The following is a 20,772-nucleotide window of genomic DNA, read 5'->3' on the forward strand; positions in this document are numbered from 1 at the left end:
GAAGCCAAACACAGTAATGTCAGCAAGTCCCCGGAAGATGATCCTCATGGAAACATCCTTCTTTGGAATCCCTTTCAGAAGGGAGGGATCATCTGAATCATTAAAACTCCTGTATTGCAGGAGTGCACCTCCTCTACAAGAACATCACCCCAGTCTCCATGGGTCACACACCTCCCCTGCACCCACAGGGCTGGTCAGGGTTTGCCTGGAGTATGCTAGGGCTCCTCTGTGCACTGCACACTACGCCTAGAAGGAATGGCACAGAGAATCAGGGCAAGCAGCACATGCACTTGCTCACATCCAAGACTTCAGTTCCAGTAAAATATGCCGTCAGATCCTAACCAGCCAGGCACCAGGACTGATCTTTTCTCCTTCACCCAAAAGACAGCACTTACGGCAGCAAAGGGGCATTCACAGCCTCAGGTGAGTTATCTTGGAGGCTTCTGGTTTCTGAGACCTTCTCTACAGTCAGGAGAGATACAGGCTTTTCCAGAGCAGAGCAGTCCAACTTCTGCTCTAAACCACCTTCCAGAGAGACCCGAAATACCAAGAAGCACCTTCTCACTACACAGACCCACTATTTATTATTATATATGTAGCCCACATATTATATATGTAGCCCACATGCACAGCGATGGGATAAACACGGGATGCACCCTATCAGTCTATTTGCTCTTGTCTCTGTCTGTAGCCCGCAGAAATGTTTTCAACAAACATGCACAAATCCCCACAGCAGGGAGACATGGGCTCTCCTACTGTATCCCACGGAAGTAGCCTCCCAGAATGATGCTGTAACTGAATCAGTGCAAGCAGATATCCCCCCTTCAGTGCTGGAAGGAACCTGGGGTGAAGAAAACCCACTGCATGTATTTGGCAGGACATTCTGCAGAGCAATTCCCCTGGCTGAATTGATACTGCCCTTTCCCAGCAGCAACCGGAGAGTCCAGAAAGTTAATTTTTACCTTCTTCGGCTTCCAGATCCACCAGTGAAGATACCAACACGCCCATCTCCTGACATTTTTTGCTGTGGGCCTTTGACTTCATATGTTTAGTCAGATTCCCTGCAAGGAAACACAACACACATTTTGGTTAAAATGGCTTCTTTTTCTTTTTTTTTTTCCTTCCTTTTGCAAGCACGGGAGCAACAAACTAACAATTTGGCTCAGAACTGGACAAAGGAGGTTATCTGACTCTCCCAAAGCCACCATCCACTGCCATCGGATAACCCATGACTTGAGGCTAAATACTCCCTTTAGTTTCTTTCCTGCAGGAATGAAGTGGAAGAGACGGGATATTGGTGGGGTAAAAGGGCTGTCATGCAAACTGAAAAAAACAGCTGGGGTACACATTTCAGGTTGGGAGGAAGAAAAGTCCTGGATTGCATTGACTGTGGTGGTGCAGCAGAGAAAGAGTCAGAAACAAGGGAAGCAAGGCAAACTCCTCAACACAACTCAGTCTGGCAATACCACCCAACTAGACCCAGTATCTGGGGTCACCTGCCTAGACATGAGGAGGTCCTTAGCATGAGGGACTGAGGGCAGACTGGTAATACTAAAATGAATGTTCGAGCTGACAGCAGCAGGGGGAAGGAAAAAGCCTGAGCTGAAGCGGGCCTTGGCTGCCTCTGCCTGAACAGCTGGATACAACTGTAGATAAAAGTAATTAGCAGGGCTGGCTGGGAAATGCAATTTCCAGCCTGAATAACATATCGAGCAGGAACACTGGGGAGCAGGGAACCCCAGGGAGGCCGCAGACTGCCGGGGGGCAGCCGGGCAGCCCAGGAGCTGGCAGGGGACCAGGCAGCCCAGTCTGCTGCACACCTGGTTATGCTGACAGCTTCGAGAGAATCAGGGCATTCTTGAAAAATCAGCATTTCTTTTGCTGGAAAAATGTTCCTTCTCAGAATTTTTTTAACCAGTGCTAGTACTGACTCAGCCATATGGGAACATGGAGCCGAAATCATGCCGAGGGGCACCACTGCAGCCGCCTCCAGCTGCCTTAGATGGCTGAATAGCAAGGATGCTCCAGCATGCACTGAAGAGCCAGGCAAAAGGACTCAGCTCCTCCGAGCGGAAGAAGTCACAGATACTCTCTGAGCCGCCTTGTGCACCAGGGTCTGGCAGCACTAAGAAAATGTGCTGAATGCTAATGAGGTGTCCTTGGGGCCGGGATGGAGCGAGCAGCCCCTGCAAGGGAGAGCAGTTGCAGTCCAGGACATTGGGACATTCACCATTGCATGGAGACAGCACAACGTGATAACCTGTGGACTTGTCAGCCTCACAGGGACTAGCTGGCTCCAACCTCTTTAATTCTTCTAACCCCCAAATTACAGGTAGATTAACCAGGCAGTTATTGACCCCACTTATAGAAAAGCGAAGCTCAGAACACGGGGGAAGCTTTAGGATGGGGAGAATACAGATAGGGCAGAAAGAGAGAAAAAACAAAGTGTAGGAGAAATAAAGGAGAAAAAGTCTCTTTTTTTTTTCCCCCTCATCTTTCCCTTTTCTCTCCCACACCTCTACAGGATGAGCTGATTACTAATAAGAAGAAATACGGGCCTTTGCTAAAACTTTCAGTGGCTGCTTACTTTCCCAGGAGCTCGCTAAGCACCCCAAATCCACTGCAGCAATATAATGTGGCATCAGCCTTCCTGCTAGCTAACACTTGCAAGCAGTGCTGAACATGAGGCTTGTTTTTCTCACAAAAATTTGAGAAAAAATAAATTTTCACACTTTATTATAACCTTCAGCTGAGGAGCGAGGTCCCTCAGCTGGTCTCCTGCAATCCAGAGAGTCCCCTGGTCCCTGAGCTGGGTGGGAGTATAGAGGGCCTCTATCAATCTCTCTTGCTGTTGCTTCAGTTAGTATAAATAAATAAGCAACTATTCATTGGAGCAGAGAATTACCCGTGATGCCCTCACAGCTCAGAAGAGTGCCATAACTATCTAGCTACCAAGTTAGTCTCTCTTTAGCCCATGAATTATTTATTTAGCCCATTTTATACAAAATGGAATAGCTCCAACAGGAAAGACCAAGAAAGAGAGACAAAGGCCGACTATATATCCTTGTGTATCTGGCACCCATCTAGGATGTGGCAGATGTGGATTCAAGTCCTTGCTCCAACGGATATTTAATAATTTTTAGCCAGCATAACAGTTCCAATAGGAGAGATTTATTATTTTTAAACTTCATGCCTAAATACCCTTAGCCTAGCGGTTAGGGCACTCAAACAGGATGATGGGGCCAGCTTGGCTCAGGTCCTTGTTCCAAGTCAGACCTCTCTATAACCACCTTTGACCAGGAGTTCTGTTGTGAACCCAAAGTAGTGCAGTCCGACAAAAACATGTTCTCATATGGGCTGTTTTGGTTCCAGTGAATCAGCATTTTTTAAAAAAGGAAAACTGTTTCACCAAAAAGTATCCGACGAGTTCAATTTGCAACCTCATGGAACTGGAATTTAATTTTGGACCTAAATACCAAAAAGACGAACTGACTCAGTTTGTCAAAATCAAATCTTGCTGCTACTGTCCATCACTGTCCAGTACACCTTACTGACAAAGATGATCTATCTTTGCTCAATTGCTACAGCAAAATCCCTAATGGGATACCTGCCACAGATGACACACATTGCAAACAAACCTGAGTAAATACCCTGTGTGAGCAGGGGTTTATTTGTTAAACTATAGTCTGTGGTACCCTGGGAATCCATCTGTGAACCCCATGGTGGGAACAGCAGGGATGGGAGGTCCACTGAGCGTTTTGGTGCCACTTCATCTCAACACAAGCACATAAATTCCCTGTGGTACACACTTTGGCTACATCAGAAGTCATGTTGTTAATTCGTTGGGAGGCTGTTTAATGCAATTGTCCATTTGGGGCAATACAGCAGCCACCTCGTGCTTGAGGGAAGGACTCTAGTCCTCGGAGACACACAGTGGCCAGCTTTGGCCACTTTGTCTGAAGGCTGGTTATGCACAAAAGTCCTTCACTGCCCCATATCAACGGGCCCCCTTAGCTCTGGAGCGGTTCATGGTGAACAGACTCTCTTTTCTGTACTACCGTGGGATCAGGGCAGACACAGAGGCCTCAGCTGGCTGCTTCAGCAGCCTGCAGCTCTCAGTCCATTGCTTAATTTTACCTCTGCTTTGGACTCAGTTCCACCTTGAGCAAACGTTTGGCTTGACAAGCTCTGTCAGAAGCCATCAGTGTCATCTCCTCCTCCTTTTTTTTTTTTTTTTTTTTTTTTTAACTGGAGGCAGCTGTCCTGGCTTCTTCTCTTCCTTCCCCATCCAGGCTGCCTGAATGGACATGAGCTGGTGGGCACTGCACAGACGTCACTGAAAATCTCTGCATGAGCGAGTTTATGCTAAATATCAAAGAAATAATTCATAGTAAGTGTTACTTTCTTTCCGCTTCTACTTTCTTTTCCTTTTCTTTCCATCTTTCACCCTTGTTTGGTTAATAAGGTAATATCCACACGCGCCGATGAACAAGACAGACTTGCAAAGCTATAGGTGCAAATCCCACTGGGTGCATGCAAAACTGGCAGTATACCCGTGCCCAGCTCCCTGCAAACAGACAGGGCTGAAGTGTGCTCTCTTCATAGAGAATAAAGTCCCCAAAAATGGGAATGACATTATCCTTTCAGAGATGGGAGACTCAGTGAACCAGATTCTCATGTGATGTAGGTTTGCATCATTTCAAGAAAGTTAAGCACTTGAGGCTTCTTTACATGAACCGAAAATCTGAGTTATCATCTGGGGAGCAATTTGGAGGACAATGATATTTATCTTCTCAGGGTTCTTCTTACAGTCTGTGGTTTTAGACCCCTTAATTAATGCTGGCAGGATTAAATGCTCAAGTCCTTCAGCAAATTTCCAGTGATATCAACTCTATTTTGTCTAAATAAAAGCTGAATGTGAATCCTGTAAAGAAGGACTCTGAGGAACTTGTTGCTTTACAGACTTCTGGCTTCCGCATAAAAAATGAACAAAAAGACCCATAACATTGCTTCCTTGGAAACAGTGAAAAAATACATTTGAAGAACTTCTCCTAGAGACTAGCAGGCAGGGAGGCTGGGATTAAGTAGTATAACAGTTATATCGAATCCTAGGCAGGTAAGCCCTTTCTGAGGATTATTCACCAGGAAGTTCCCAGATTTGAAATAAACTGGCTATATGTAAATAGAACCGGGACTGACTGGAAATGGTGACATTCCCCCAACTCTTGCTACATATCAGAGCACTACATGCAGTAGCAGCTCAGAGATGTTCTCGCTCATTATGGCTGCTTATAGCTAGGTATTACCGGCTGCTTAAGCTCTTCTGCTGCGGTGAGGTTTTATTCTGGACTTAAAGCAGCTTAAATACTTGTGTTGTTTTGAGAGCACTAAAACTCTAGTGTCCCACAAGCATTTAAAGCAGCTTAATAGGGGCTAGAAGCAGTTACCTATTTAAATTACAAGAGGAAAATTCATTTTTCGGAATACCTGGTTAGCATAATTTAAAGGTTGCAGAGTTAAAATGAAAAGTAGGGATTGAAAAAGTTGAGGTTTCTGAAACAATTATCTGGACCATACTGGTCATATACAGTATTTGCTCTCTCTCCTGTTAAAGGTAAACAATTTAGCAACAGTAACAACAAAAACCCCAGCAATCAACCAACTGCATGGTCTCTGTGTCCAAGGTGACTTTGTGATACAAATCTTTACAGCTTTCCTGGATTTTATTTTCATACTCTTCATATTCAGTTATTTTCATACTCTATTAAAGTAGTATGCAAGGAGAACAACAGCGATCCTGTAACTACCAGCCTTCTATTTTGCTAAGAGAATGAAGCACAGTCACATACAGAGGATTAGCAGTAGGACATTACTAGAGTAATACTCTTAGTCCCAGACAAACCCTCGACACAGGCCTTGTGTGTGTGACTTAAAACTTTGCACAGGCCTTGATTTAGGTCTCTACATGGAGATAATGTGCCCTGTTGAGAATCTGTAAGAAAGAAAGCCTTGATTTATACAATCCATAGGGCAAAAGATTCCAAGTTGTTTAAGTTTTACTATTATCTTATACACTTACTGACTTTAAGATTAAAGGAGAGACTTTGAACATCCAGTCTGCCTGCCTGACTCGATACAGGCTACAATTAACCATCTTCTGGATTAAGCTCATCAGTTTGTGTTAGATCAAAACTAATCTTCCAGAAAGGTACCCAGCCTGGATTTACAGATTTCAAAATATAGGGAATTAGCACATTTCCCTCTGAGGCTTGTTCTGAGGCTTAATAGCTGCACTGTTTAAAAAAATAACAGCTAATATTTCACTCAAAATTGCCAGTCTTTGACTTACAGACCTCATTCCTCTTCTACCTTTTCCTGGTAAATTAAAGAGCCGTTTTGCTCACAGTGTTTCTTCTCATGTCTGGACCACTGGGTCGTTTTCTGTTCCCAGTGACACGTCTCACGCCACATTGCGTAAGGGAGCATGCAGCAAATTCCTGAGGATAACTCTCTTTCCTCACCACATCCGAGCCCTGTGAAATCCCGAGGAAAGGGGGGACAACGGCACGTTCCAGAAGCGGTTCCACAGGAAGGCTCAGATCCTTTCCATCTTCCCAACTGTTGAGGAAGGGCCCCAGCACTCACAGAGTTCAGGGACATTTTGCAAATCTATATATCAATCTGTCTGTTATAACAGCAGTTAATTCTTTCAGAGCTTTCAGCCAGTTGGACCTGCTCTGTAGTTTCCAGAGGAGGCTTAGCAGAGCGCTGAGTCTGCTACAACAGTAATAATAATAAACTGTACAGCCATAACCTTGCCTTTAAGTGCTGTGAGGGTAATGCATTTAATATATTAACATGTTCAATAACCTCAGTGCCTGTCATGTGCTGATTTAAGGAACTGCAAACTAATTTATTAAAGGAGGACTATGGCTGAGGACATGAAGAAGTCTGGTGTCTGGAAACTGTGAGTGGACTAGACTATCAAATGGATATCTTCAGCCAACAGGCAGTGATGTCCTTTACATGAGCACCTTTTAAATTAATGCAAAGCTCCTTCTCCCTTCTGACCTCTAAGCAAAGGCAGTGGCATGGACACAGTGAGCTGCTCCATACAGTTTGTCCAGAAACCTAAGAAATCACAAGCAATCAGAACGTGAGAGTCTGATGTGAGTCTGAATCAGAGCAGAAAATAGCTGCGGAGGAGGATTATGTCTGCACAGGGGAGAAATGAAAGCGCCAACAGCGATCCACATCCCCACGAGGAGGAATGAAGAAAGGGGCTGCACTTCCTTAAAGGGTTGGGATACAAGTGACAAGAAGGAAAGACTTGCAGTTCCTGTGTTCCCCTCTGGGACATAGGTCAAGGCAAAAGCTCTCCCTGACCTTCCTGAGAGAGAAAATTGTTAGATAGCAACTTCTTCTTCATTTCCTTCCTGGTAAGAAAACAATGAAGAAGCTGCTTAACTTCCTTTCAACAATCTCTTTGAGGCCACCGTAACAAACCTCTTAGGAAAGTGCTACTACAATGGAGGTACAGACACCTCATTAAAGAGCCACATTTATACCTGGTCCAGAAACATAAAAGTCAAATAAATCTTTACAAATCAAATTTCCAAGACCGTTTCCATCAACTAAACGAACACACAAAAATCTCATGGGTTTTCTTAGAAATAATGATAATGAAAAAAAATTCCCTGTAGCTCCGTAGCCCAAAAGAACAGCTTTGTTTGTAATGAAAGAAATGCACAGAAAGCAGACTAACAGCATAATTAGCAAAAAGCAGAAAATATTTAAAGCTCTTTCTTTTGCAGAAGTTTTCCCAGCTCTGGGAACACAGATAAGGATTTTATGGGGGGAAGGGAGGGAAGGAAAGAAGGGAGGGAACATTTTTAACCAGATAAAGATCCTCATTAAAAATAATAATAATAAAAAAGTTAAACTGCTTCCAGCATACTTGAGAGTTTAGAGCATTAGATCATACTGGAGAGATCTACCACAGCCAAAATGAAGACAGCTCCATAGATATCCCCCTTGAGTTTACACTAAAGGCTAAAATTAACCTTGGAAAACTGATTTCTAGAAGAGCTTTGACTCAACTTATATTTTTGCAAGTGCAGTCCAGGAGCAAGAGCTCCAGCTTCTCTATTCTGCAATTAACTGCACTTGCAAAACTTTACACCAGAAGAGAGGTTCATTGAGAATCAAGGCCCAAGTGAACTTATTCTAGATGTCTCCAAAATAAGTCATGAAACCTCTGGTTCTGCAAACCTGCTGGACCTCTGCTTCACACTCTATCACCACCTGCAAAGATTCTGCAGTGGGACTTAACTGATGATTTCATCAGCACACAAGGCAACACAGAATTTTTCTCGCCCTCCAGTAACTGTTTCAAAAGTCCATGTGTCAGCACCAGGAAAGCAAACAGCTTTTACTCCAATGCTTCACAGTTATGCAGAGTACAAACTTGCCCACAGGATGCAGCCAGGGCTCTGTCCCCCACCTTCCACCAAAGAGACATTTTCATGCAATTCCAAGATGCCATCATGCAACTATATGTCCTAAAATTGATGATCCATGGAACTTCTAGCCCCTCATGCATCCATAGGCAAATGGATAATTTTGCATTCAAATCCCAGCACCATCTTTTTTTTTGGGGGGGGGGGGAGGTATTTCCATGCAAACTTCTTCACGCAAGTCTCCTGCACAGCTGAAGAAGGGAAGTCCCTTTGAGGCAAGGGTCTATTTGCAAAGTGCAATCAGCACAGTCAGCACTGACAGTTTGTGCTTCAAGGCAGCAGAGAGGGAGAGCAAAGCAGCTAGAGAGATGGTAAAAAGAATGGTTTGATCTTGGCATCCTGAATAAAAACCCAATAGAAACATGATGGAAAGCAAGGTGAAGTGTTGAAAGGGACTGAACGAATTCAGCTCCTTCAAAGGAAAACCTCAGAACAAAGTAACAAAAGCAAGAGGGAAAGAGAAGGAAAATGAATCAGAAAGAAACCTAGGTGCTCCAGGTTAGGAGGGATAAAAAGAACAGTCACTTAGAACTGCTGCTTGTGTCTGAAAAGAGAATTTGGCCTCAAATTCAGTATCACTTCCCCAGGCTACCACACAATTGGCCATTACCAACATGTTACAGAGAAATCACCCACCAGGTTTACCAACAAAACCATCAGCTCTGGGCACTGCCTCCTAAGAGAAACATCTGGAGCTCAAGGCACCTGTCTAGCACGAGGGTGCAGTCAGGGACACACTGAGGAATGTGCCCTCCATCAGTACTTCTGGGTACAGCATGCATGCCACTGTTCGTATAGCACCCAGTGCCCTCCTCCACACATCCACACTGCTGCTCTCTCTGGTAATGACCGCTATTTGAGATGATGCTCTTCTCAGGTGATTCTCTCTCCCAGCTGTATTACTTTCTGGGATCTCCTATGATGCAGCTATAGTTTGGAATGGACATTCATGTTTATAATCAAGAAAACAAACTCAATCTCTACTGTGTGACTTGAAGGAAGCAAAGATGGAGCTCAGAGCTTTAAAACCCATGGCTAACAAGGTGGCAGACTTACATGAGAAGTCAAAGGAACCTGGCATCTTTGGCACTTGGGTGCTTTTGACAATTTTACCCACAGTTTCTTGCAAGAGACAGGCATTTTTGCATGTGTTTTTGCATGTTTCTGATAGTCTACTTGCACTGTCCATTTTTCCAAGCACCTGAGACACAAGTTGACTATATTAGAGTTGACCTTTGGACTGAGGCAATGATGGGGGTTGCTCATGAAGAAAATCTGGAGGTAATGAGGTTATGGATCATTAATGACTAGACATCTTGGAACTGAAGTCTTTCAAGAAAGTCTGTTGTTGTGATATATAAAATGTTTAAGCTACATGCAACTGCAAAGGATGAAAATGTTCGGTGCAAATGTAGATCTTGCGATCACTAGCATAAAAAGCCATCCAAAGAATATCTACAGGTGCTTGGTCAGGGATGTTTGTCTGTAGCCAGGAGCTCTTGATTCGGATTCTAAGGTGGTTTTGCTTTTTTAAATCCGTCAGTGAAGCTGCATTTCAGGATCATTTCCTTTAAGAAACACAAAGAGGATGGTGCAGATGATCTGCTGCAGGCCTGCAACGATGCACCTCACGGTGACTCGGTAGGACACACGTGACCTTAACACAGTGCTGGTTCTCTTCTGAAAATTTCAGCCAATTTAAGATTCCCTCATCCCCCTCCCTCCAACTTCTGGGCCTTCCGAACCCTGGAAAGGATTTTCCTTCCCCTTCATAAGTGCCCCCAAGAAGGCTTGTAAGTCAATATACTAAGCAGAGGAGCTAGGAGCTGACTGTCTCTTACCTTTGGTTTTAAAAGCAAAGTTACAGTACTTGCAGACATATGGCCTGACGTCTGTGTGCGTGCGAATGTGTTTCTTCAGCATGCTGGGTTTCTTGCAGCGAATTCCACACTCCTCACAAACATACTTCCCTCTTCCACGGCCTCGCACATACACATACTCTTCGTTTGATTTGTACCTATGAGCAACAGGTGTCATGATAAAAAAAAAAAAAAAAAAAGAAGATTCCCACCTCAAAAGTAGTCACAACTTTCCTAGATTAATTCAGCATGTTATTGACACCACGGATCTCATTTACCATTTGCTAGCCCTGAGTATTAGGCTAAACTCAAAATATCTTGAAGCTCTTTTGCCTAAACGCTCGCCTCCTCTTCTAGAATGTGGTTTTATGCCCTACATCTGCCTCTCTGGACGAATACCCCTAAGTCTGAGATCAAGTCACAGGGTCACCCAAACGTCCTTATTTTTCCCATCTTCAATCACAACCTGAAGCACTCATAATAGCCTGAATTATATGTCACAGTCCAGCTTGGCTGCCTGAATCATCTCCCTCTCAGCTTGCACTGTGTTTTAAAATATAGCGCAAAATACTGGAAAAATAGGTTCCAAATAAATCTCTTGTGATATAACCTTTCACACCCATTGGGACAACCGTAAAAGCCACCTGAAAAGACCATGAGTGCCTGCACAGACTACTGCCAGAATGAGAGACATCCAGAATGGACACAAAACAAGCAAACATCCATTTCTTTAACATACTATACTAACACCAAATGTTATGACTCCAGACTCCAGGTCTTTTAACATTGGCACAATATCAGGTTTACTCAAGAAAATGAAATTGGTCATCCTTCCTTCCCATTATATATTCATTTGTTTTCTGTCCATGTATTAGCACATAAGGAAAGCTACCGTGATGTGGGTTTGAAAAATATTTGTGAGAGTCAGACAAATCACTTAGCCTCCTGCAGTTTAGCAAATGGAGTCTGCAATTTCCTGTACTTGCAGCACAAGAGCACAAGAATAAGGTAACATGAAATTGGTCCCCTCAGATTTTTAAGAGGCTGAATTTTTAAAGTGTGGAACTTGTTGAAGCTCAGTTTTTTTCTATACGGTATGAAATATGTCTGATCTTCAGAAAGCTCTAAACATCCAAACTTGAAAATCAAACTGTCTGGAGCATCTTAATAGGGGAATCCAAAGGCACATACATCATCATCAGTCACCTCTCAGCATCTTTCTGACAAAGCCTACTCCAAACAAGAGTGGTGAAAAACTATCAGCCACTCTAAACAGAAACCGAACAGAAATAGCAGCACAAAGTATTAGGAACAGCTATCTTGCTTAAATAAGTGAAAATATAGTCAAACATTAAAAAAAAATATAATATAAAAAAAATATAAAATATATAATATAATGCAAAATAATATCATTTAACTTTGAGCAAAAATACAGACAGATCATGAATCCAGCACTGAACTGATGTAATGACAGTAGCCTGATCTACACAGAAGCATCCAGGAAAATGCATCTGTGTTTCCCATAACTGTGGATATCAATGTGGGCACGGTACATTGCATGAACCTTTGAATTTTCTACTCAGTTACAATGCATGTGGCCTTGATTCAATTTTGATCACTTTTGCTCACCAGTTCATTTGGAAGGTAACTGATAATTTAAATTCCACATGGGTTTTCAGGGGACTTACTTTACATGAAATTCAGAATAATTTTCCTGGGTGCACCCTGGTAGACATGAGATATGGACTAAATTCTTCATCTCCTGCCAGATTCTGGGCTCTCTTCATCAAGTTCTTATCTGTAAAATGAGGAGAGAAGCCCTTCTCTACTTCGGGGGTGAAATGTGAGCAGATGCTTAAAAGACGTCCAGTTGAGGTTGCAGAAGCCTCCTAGGTTGCAGAAGCCTCCTAGGTAGGTTCAAACACAGAGTGGGGAAGAGAGAGAAGAAACAGGTGTCTAACTAGCCCCAGTCCAGCCTAAAATGCCAGGAGCAGCGGCAGCATAATCAGTTCTTGGTACCCAAGAGCTACACACAGGGGAACAGCTCATACTTGTGTCCTTTAGTGTCAACAGAATTTCTCCAGACATAAGCAGGGTCATCTGGTAGCCCACATACTCCATCTCCTGTAAGTGAAGCCACAGAAATGCCATCTACACACACACACGCACACACACACACACACACACAAAAAAAAAAAAAAAAACACCATAAAACTTAATCACAAGGTTTTCATTATTTGGCCGGAGGCTACTGAGCTGGCATCTGAAGAGCACACACTGACTTCAAGCCTCCCCCACAGGATGCCTGTCATACAAATACTAAGGTATCTATAATTAATGGCAAAGGATGCCCTATGTCCCTTCCTCATTCATTCAGCGATTCAGTGCTACAGCAGCAGAGGCAGCCCAGAAAACCCTACTCCCGTTTGCTGTTTAAATCCTTATTTCATGTTTCCTTCTGCCTCTCCTTTCTTTCTGTCATTATGCTGGTAATCATCTTGCCATTTAAAAAAATGAAATTGCTCCTTTATCAGCCTTGTACTTGCACTACCCTTAATTATACTCTCACATGGAAATCTCTAAGCAAGTCCTTTGTGTCCAGCGATCCTCCCATCAGCTTTACTAAAGCTATTGGGGCTGGCTTTTCCTGGATAAAGCGACACGTGATATAATCTGAAATTAGACATTGCAGTTTGACACTCAGTGCGCCTGAGCCATCCTCACTGAGACCAAGCGTATAACACATAGGGGGAGTACAGAAACAGAAAAAGAGAAGCAACCTAAAGAAATACTAAACCAAACAACAACAAGAAAGGAAGGTGGGCAATTTTGCCATAAAATAGGCGAAGGCTGCTGCAAATGCCATCTGTCTACCTCAAAGGCAGTAATATGTTTACAGAGGTAATTTCTTCAATATGTGTCTGGTTTCTCTGTGGATCTAATATGCTCATATGATTTGCATTAGAAATACAAATCAGTGACAGCTCACTTCACTTAAAGATTTACCCTGGACAAGGGATCATCCTGGTCTGTAGCATTTGCTGTAACCAGATTTCGCTAATATCCACTGTCTGAGATTGTGTCAGCAAGTCTGTGCTCCTTTTCCAGAGCATTGCAGAACTCATAATCCAGTAGTCAGTAACATAAATCTCCTACGGTGTCATGGCTCCAATCTAATACTAAGATGATTTGAAACCCAGGAGGCAAACTGGCCATTATGAGCTCAGAGACTAATTTTGAAAATAGTTCTTTCAAACAAATGTATGAAAAGATAAAAATTTGGTTATCTGATGCATTTTCAAAGGGTTATTTGATGTGTTCTGCTAGCAAATACACATTTGTTGAATTTCGTGCTACCACTACAAATATTTTTCAGAGCAAGAGGAACTGGCACAGCTGGCAGCAATAAGCAGTACCAGATTCAGAGATGTGAATGCCGAAATGGGCCATCACTGTCAAAAGTTACAAGAAACCCGACAACGGGATAACATGAACCTGGAGAAAATGTTCTCTTAATCCTTTCCCTTTAAACTTAGTGGAAACCTAAATCCATGAAGCATTTATTTCTTTGCAGGTTTTAGGAGGTTCAGCTTTGAATATTTGCTATTACAAATATCTGGCTATTTTTCTAAGCCACAGACACTTCTTCTTTTTTCCTCAGTGCTGTCAGCCACATCCAAAATTTTCATGTGGCTGAAAACCGCAAGATAAAGCCTTGGAGAGCAGAGCTGGAAGGTAGTTCTGCTGGTAGTCTCCCAGCGGGAAGGAGGAGAGGCTTTCTTGGGGTCTCACTGCTCCTCTACAAGACACCGCCGGGATGAATTGCCCTACTCTCCTGCTTCCTACAAGCAGCCGACAATTTATATTGCCTTGCAAAGTGTTTGCTGGTGCAGCTTTGCTTGTCATGAGATAAAGGTTCAGCACACAGCTATACTTAAACTATTTGCAAGTCACACGTAGCCACCCTGACCTTGCAAATACCCAATTTTTAAGTTCAATAATGTATTGTGGTAAAGAATGTCCCTGGTTAATTTTGCAGTGAGTGAACAAGTATTTTCCTGACTAGTTTTGACATTCGTTACATTCACTTGTTTGCTTTTTGGGTTTTGGTACAAACTAACAGAAATTGGATATCTGATGTCCTTCCTGAGCTGCTACAATTAGTTTACAGTCAAGTGAATTGAGTAGCTCCAGTTGCTGCCCCCAGTGTAAGTATTCTGGTGTTACTGATGGTCCGTTTTGTCTGTCATCATGCTGCCCACTCATCTGGCTCAGCTTAATCCCTTGGAGGTTCCTGACAGTCTGCCCTGGTATTAACTAATCCAATTTATGTTCAGTGCCACCTGCAAAATTTGCCAGATCTCTGATAAATGCCTAACTATTACAATGCTATTAATTATGAGGAAGGTTATTGCCTTTAGTACAGCCCCATCCATCCCCTGGCCAGACAGCTGGACAACTTCTTCCACAGTGACCCTCGCATTACTAGCTCTGAAACTGCATGTGCATTCCAGCAGAAGTATTTATTCTTGCTGTTGGTAAACCCTAAAGAGCTATAGGGTGGCAGACTCTACAAGACTTAAGGATCACCACACACACAGGCGTCTTAAAGTCAGACAGTTACTATGAAATCTCCCATGATTCAAGCCAAGCTTCCACAGAACAAATAAAAGTATTTCTTTACAAAATCCAGACAAGACAATGTCATTTCCAGGTTTCTAAAAGCATCAAATAAACCTTCTAGTAGCCTAATTTAACAGATGAGGACACTGCACCAAGACAAACAAAATAACTTCCAAAGGATTATACAGGAAGACGGAGAAAGAATTGGGAATCAAGCAGACCTGGTGGAGAAATCTCCTCTTCACTATATAAAGCAATGGATTTTTTGCAAATAGCATGTGCTGATCTCCTGTGAAGACAAGCACCGAGCAGAATGAGAACATACCTCCTAAACTGGACATAAATGAAGCAGCATAGTATGAACGCATCACTATAAACATCCTCTTGGTCTTCAGTTGAATATTGTCTGGTCAAATAAAATTTCATTTGACGGGCAATGAACCTAGAGCTCCTACTCAGTAACACACTAGGCAGGGACTACCTTCTGTCACATGTATAACTGCCTAAAACAATGGGACCCTTGTTTTGACTGGACACTAATTCAGATAACAAACCAGCATTGATGTTTCTAACACAAATAGTTGGCTTGGACACATGGCAGTGAGAATACCTCAGGGACTGAGGGGTACCAACTCTTCCCTTAATCTGCACCATACACACTGACGGGGCTGATGGCCCTGGAGACCATGCAGAGATGGTCCCTACACAAAGACACGTGCTGCTAGCAGGGGAAGAGTGGCGGGGAGATTCAGTGATCCCCAGGTAGCTGCTCCCCACCACAACACACTGCAATGACCATAGTGCACACAGCTCTTGGTACATGCACAGGAGGTGGAAGAACGTGTCCTGTCAAGAGCTCTCTCTATTATGGCTAGTAGTGGAGAGCAGATTAAAATATTACAAACACAGGTCCCTCTCAGGAGTGCTACCGTGGTTAGTTTCCTTACACATTTCAGTCCCATGGCAGCTCACGGCTGCAGGATGGAGGAGCAAAGCAGAGGGACACCGAGACAGACTCACAGACCACAGACACTTCAGTGTCTGATCTGAAAACCTGCAGCTTTGATTATGTCTCTCCTGCATAAATGGCAAACAGAAACACATGGAAAAAAACCCACATCTCATCCCAGATTTCTATGGCCCTTCCAAGTTTGTTCATGTTCATGTTCATGAATGAAGGACAGAAGCAAAGTCTAAACAACTGCAGGCTCACTCAAGAAAAGGTGACATCTGATGACTCCTAGAGTTTGCCTTTATTCATTAAAAATGCAGTAAGATACAAATAATGCGATTGGTTTCTCAACAGTAAGGTTTGGCCAGAGACAATATGGAATGGCAGATAAAGCAAAGAACCAAAAAGGAGGAGACAGAGTAAAATGAGATACCTTAAAATGATGAACAGGGTAGCTGGACTAGCTAACAGTCATCTCCATCTCTAACCACTACAAGTTTAAGAAAGGAAACACAGCTGCTACTCAGCTACGCATTTCTTTGGTCTGACCATATTTTGGGATGAACTTCCTTTCCCTCCCAACAGACGTTTACACTGTTACTGGATACTAACATTAAAGAAAGACAACATACAGAATTACCTATGCTATCAACAAACCAATCCCATTAACCAGATAAATATAACTAAAAACATTGCTCAGACTTTCAGGATCAAATCCCAACTATGATGCTGGTCTTTTGCAGAGGAAGTACTGCCAGCTCAAGCAATCTAAAGCCAAGGTTTACTGCTTTCCCTTCATGGACTGCTTTTGCTTGGGACTAACAACTGCAGAACTGTTCCCTGGGCCCCGAACATCACCCTGGTGAGACTGTGAGCTGATCTGTGGATCTGTGCAGGAAAAAGCATGGTGTAAGGAAACAAGCTTGTTGCCTTTAGCCACAGTGGTGTTTGCAGGATGACTCCAACCATCATGTAAGTCAGTGGAAAACCCCTCACTTCAGACTCATTATCCTTCTGCCAGATGGTTTAAAGAATAGGACAGCAACAGGAGAAAGCAGAAAAACAGAATCATTTCTGAATAAAAACTAACAAACTCCCATCAATTGTAAGGGCAATGTATTTAGCTGCCACATGTTTCTCTGACACTTCTCTGTCCATCCTCCCCAGCCTTGTTACACTGTGAGAGGTCTTCATTGGGGTTTGGGGGACCTGGCAACAAGTGTAGGACTTACTTTTTGGTAGGGAAGGAGCAAGGAAGAAAGCTTCCATTTTTGCAAATGTTCTGCCAGCTTAGTATCAGCACCAAGAAGTAGGTCTTGCCAAGCTGTTTCACATGCTTCCCACTGACATGGACCATTATATCTCTGTGTACAGTAACTAGGATCACATTCTGTCTGATAACTCCTGACCATGCTGTGCAGTGCGTTTAAACCTCTTGCATTTTTCACCCACAGAGTCGACATGACGACCACCTCTAACCAAGAATCATTTGTGACAACGGCATGCCAAGCTCAGAAGAAGAATTTTTGTTCCAATCCCACAACTGCTGTCCAGGCCCTTGGTTCCATAAAACATCTTATAATCAAGCAAGTGACACTGGTAGAAATACACAGGACAATCAGTAACAGTTTTGTAGTTTCAATTTCACTAAGTAGTGTGGGAACTTCTTCACAAACATGTCTTTGAGATTTTCTTCCATGTTTTATCATTCCTAGACTTGTTGATATTTCATATTTATTTCCCACCCATGATAGGGGAAGCTATACTCAGAGCAGCCCACCAACTATTTGTCACTTAGGAAGAAGTACCTTTGTGAAATAGTTGGAAAGCACTGAAGAAGAACACGGTATTTACAGATGGAAATCCCATTTATCTACAACAGGAGAGCTACCAGTGAAGGACATCTTGCTGCTAGTTTTTAAATCTACTAGTAGTGATCAATCTCCATTTGCTCACAGAACTGAACAGGCAAAGTTATTTGAGCATCAAATATTGTTATTTCTGTATTAAGTTATATCAAAACCAGATCAAACTTTTACAAAGAAACCCTTTAAAGCATTTTGCACAGGAGTGTCCTTTGCCTCACAAAAATGTAGCGCCTCCAAAGGAAAAGCTACTGCTTGTAATCAGACAACCTTTTTGGAGAAAAAAAAAGAGGTAATGATCAAAAAATGAGCAAGTCTCTTGCATGTAAGCCCCCTCTGTGTTTTGTGTCATGAGGTTAGCCATTGAATGAATGCACAAGTAAAGCACAGGATGGCATATTCGCTCACGTGGAAAACAACGCTCCTCGACAGTGCTGGTTTCCTACAGAGCAGAATGCTCTCTAGGCTCCCCAGCAACGCTCACTGCCACAACTGCAACATGCAGTTCGCTTCCACGAGAAACTCTAAAGGCAACCTCAGAAATAAATGCATGCTGCTCATTTCCTCTCTGCAGGAGCTGAAGCATGGATAGAAGGGGTAGGAATTTTATGGCACTGCAAAAATAATCATTGCACAGGGCAGCTCATGCCTAAGTTACCCTGCCTGCTTTTTATAGTATTTCTGGTGGGTCCTCACAGCTCAGATTTTTACCTAAGGCATTTTTCCACATTTCTTCAAATGGGAAACAATAAAGTAGGTGTACCCTACACTGTACTCCTTGTGATCACAGCATGTCCATCAGCACGACCTCGGTGTCACTGGGGCTGAGTGGGACATGCCAACTGCTTCAGAATTGAGGCTAGCGCCATGGGGGGTCAAGGTACTGTCCAAAAGCAGATCAGTGATTCTCTGCAAAAATGAACACTGGCAGAGTCTATGTATCATTAAAAAAGCCACAGCAGTTGCTTCCTTTAGCACTGCACTGTGACAAGGTGGTCAGATCACCAAGATTTGGGGATGCTGATGTAGAAACATCAAATTTAAGAAATCTTTCTTGATCTGATCACTGTTGGGATACTGTGTCTAGATGCTGCATTTCAAAATTAGCATGACATCAGCAAATCCCCCCCCCCCCCCAAAAAAAAGGTAAACAACAATATCTCTGGTGAAGGGGATGGATGCAAAGATGAATTTGGGAGGAAAATATACAAAATTGAATGATCCAAACATTATACTGAACAATAGACAGGAAAAGTCTGAGGACAGACTAACCATCTGGAAAGAGGTACAGGATGGCTAGGATGGAGAGACATTTTCTTTATTATTTAAGGTTATCCTACGAACTACGGGGTAAAACTAAGAAATGGAAAATACAAGCTAAATACGAGGAAATGTGGATGGTCTCTGCAAGCAGGTTGCTGTAAATTCACTGGAGGAACTGCTGTTCTGACACCTCTGTAACACACATCTGTTTCCAGAAACAGACAAATAGAGTGAAAGTAATTAAAAAAAAGGGGGGGGGAAGCACAAACATGCCAAATCCACACAAGAAACTTACACTAGCATAAAATTGCAGGCCAGAAGAATGACTTTTAAAGGCTTATTTCTCCATCAGCAAAAGCCCAAGCAAAGAGGCAGTTACACATATATGAAATGCTTCCGCCAGTAGAGCTGTTTTGATTGGAGAAGTGTTGTGGGCTACAGGGACAAGAGAAATTTGTGAATGCGTAAGCTGGTCCACACCAGGAGAAATTGCTATGACAGCTCCACCAGCAGAGCTGTATCACTTGATCTTTCCTAACATGGAGCTTACCCAAGTCTGGTGTGGTCTGTCCAACACAGACCATGAGATTTCCTTCAATTAAATTAAACCAACACAGAGCAAGCACAATATGAGCAAACATGGCTGTATTCTCCAAAACCGGTGAGTTTTGTATTACTTCACAGAATTCTACACTTGAATGAAAGCTTAATTCAATTCCGAGTTGTACCATCAGACCTCTTCTACTCTACGAAAATTACAGTTACACTCATACTTCTATCTGCTTCATCCTCTCTATGCCTTAATCATTTAATTGTCATTGCAAGCTGCTTTAGAACCACATATATTTCAGAGAAAATTTAAATAGTTCTACACTGCTTTATACAAGCTGACAATCTGGCCTTGCTTACTAAAATGCACTTACAGATCAAACTGGACTGAAAAAATGAAAACACATTCACTTCTAGGTGAAAGTATTTTACTGCAAAGAAAGTGCATGCTCCCTGCAAGGTAGCCAGTTTGAGCCACGTTAAGTATGAAGAAACGTGGAATAATATTGATTGTGTGCACAGGCAAAACAAACTCTTCGGGGCTTTCTCTCCATTACGTACAGTTGCAAGAGCAGGAGGTACTGCAAAAGCGTCCGCAACCTCGAGTTTCTCATTTAATAATTGAGCCACGTGTCTCTACGCTCAGTAGACGCCGCACAAAACTCAAATAATTATTGCAGAGCACATGCAATCTAAACATCTCAAACCACTATCCTAGTGACATAAACAGCAACAAGAAAACTAAGTAATTGGTTGCTGCAGTGTTTTGTAACAACGAAGACATGATGGCAGCGACACAAAACACCACTGCTGGCTTCCACCTCCACATGCCCATTTCTAAATTTTCCCTATATGTCATTGGAAAAAAAATAAAAAGCCAGAGTTTTTTTTTTTTTTTTTTTTTTTTTTTTCCTGCACCAGTCAGACAAGGTAGGTCACGATGCAAAAGTCCACACAGGTAAGCACGCACTTGCTTCCCAGGACGTTGCGCCACCACCGCCTTTCTCTTTTGAAGATCAAACGCAAATAGAATGAAATACTAGATAAGAAACAACCGCCACAAATTCATACAGCTGATTCATAAAACATTCATAGAGAAAGTCTGGTATGGAAATCCCCATAGATGACCTGTCTCAAGCCCA

The 20,772-nt window shown here is 42.8% G+C and overlaps 1 protein-coding gene across 6 annotated transcripts in view; it reads right to left on the bottom strand.

Moving 5' to 3' along the window:
• Window positions 1-20,772, bottom strand: part of HIVEP3 (HIVEP zinc finger 3) — a 273,492-nt gene that overhangs the window by 11,962 nt on the left and 240,758 nt on the right. For all 6 annotated transcript variants that reach the window (XM_062593871.1, XM_062593869.1, XM_062593872.1 and 3 more), the window contains 2 exons: window positions 10,361-10,536; window positions 963-1,061 (listed from right to left, as the gene is read on the bottom strand). In XM_062593871.1, coding sequence (XP_062449855.1) covers window positions 963-1,061; window positions 10,361-10,536 — 275 coding nt within the window. The remainder of the gene's footprint in view (window positions 1-962; window positions 1,062-10,360; window positions 10,537-20,772) is intronic.

This window comes from Rhea pennata, chromosome 23, assembly GCF_028389875.1.
Source record: "Rhea pennata isolate bPtePen1 chromosome 23, bPtePen1.pri, whole genome shotgun sequence".
NCBI lineage: Eukaryota > Metazoa > Chordata > Aves > Rheiformes > Rheidae > Rhea > Rhea pennata.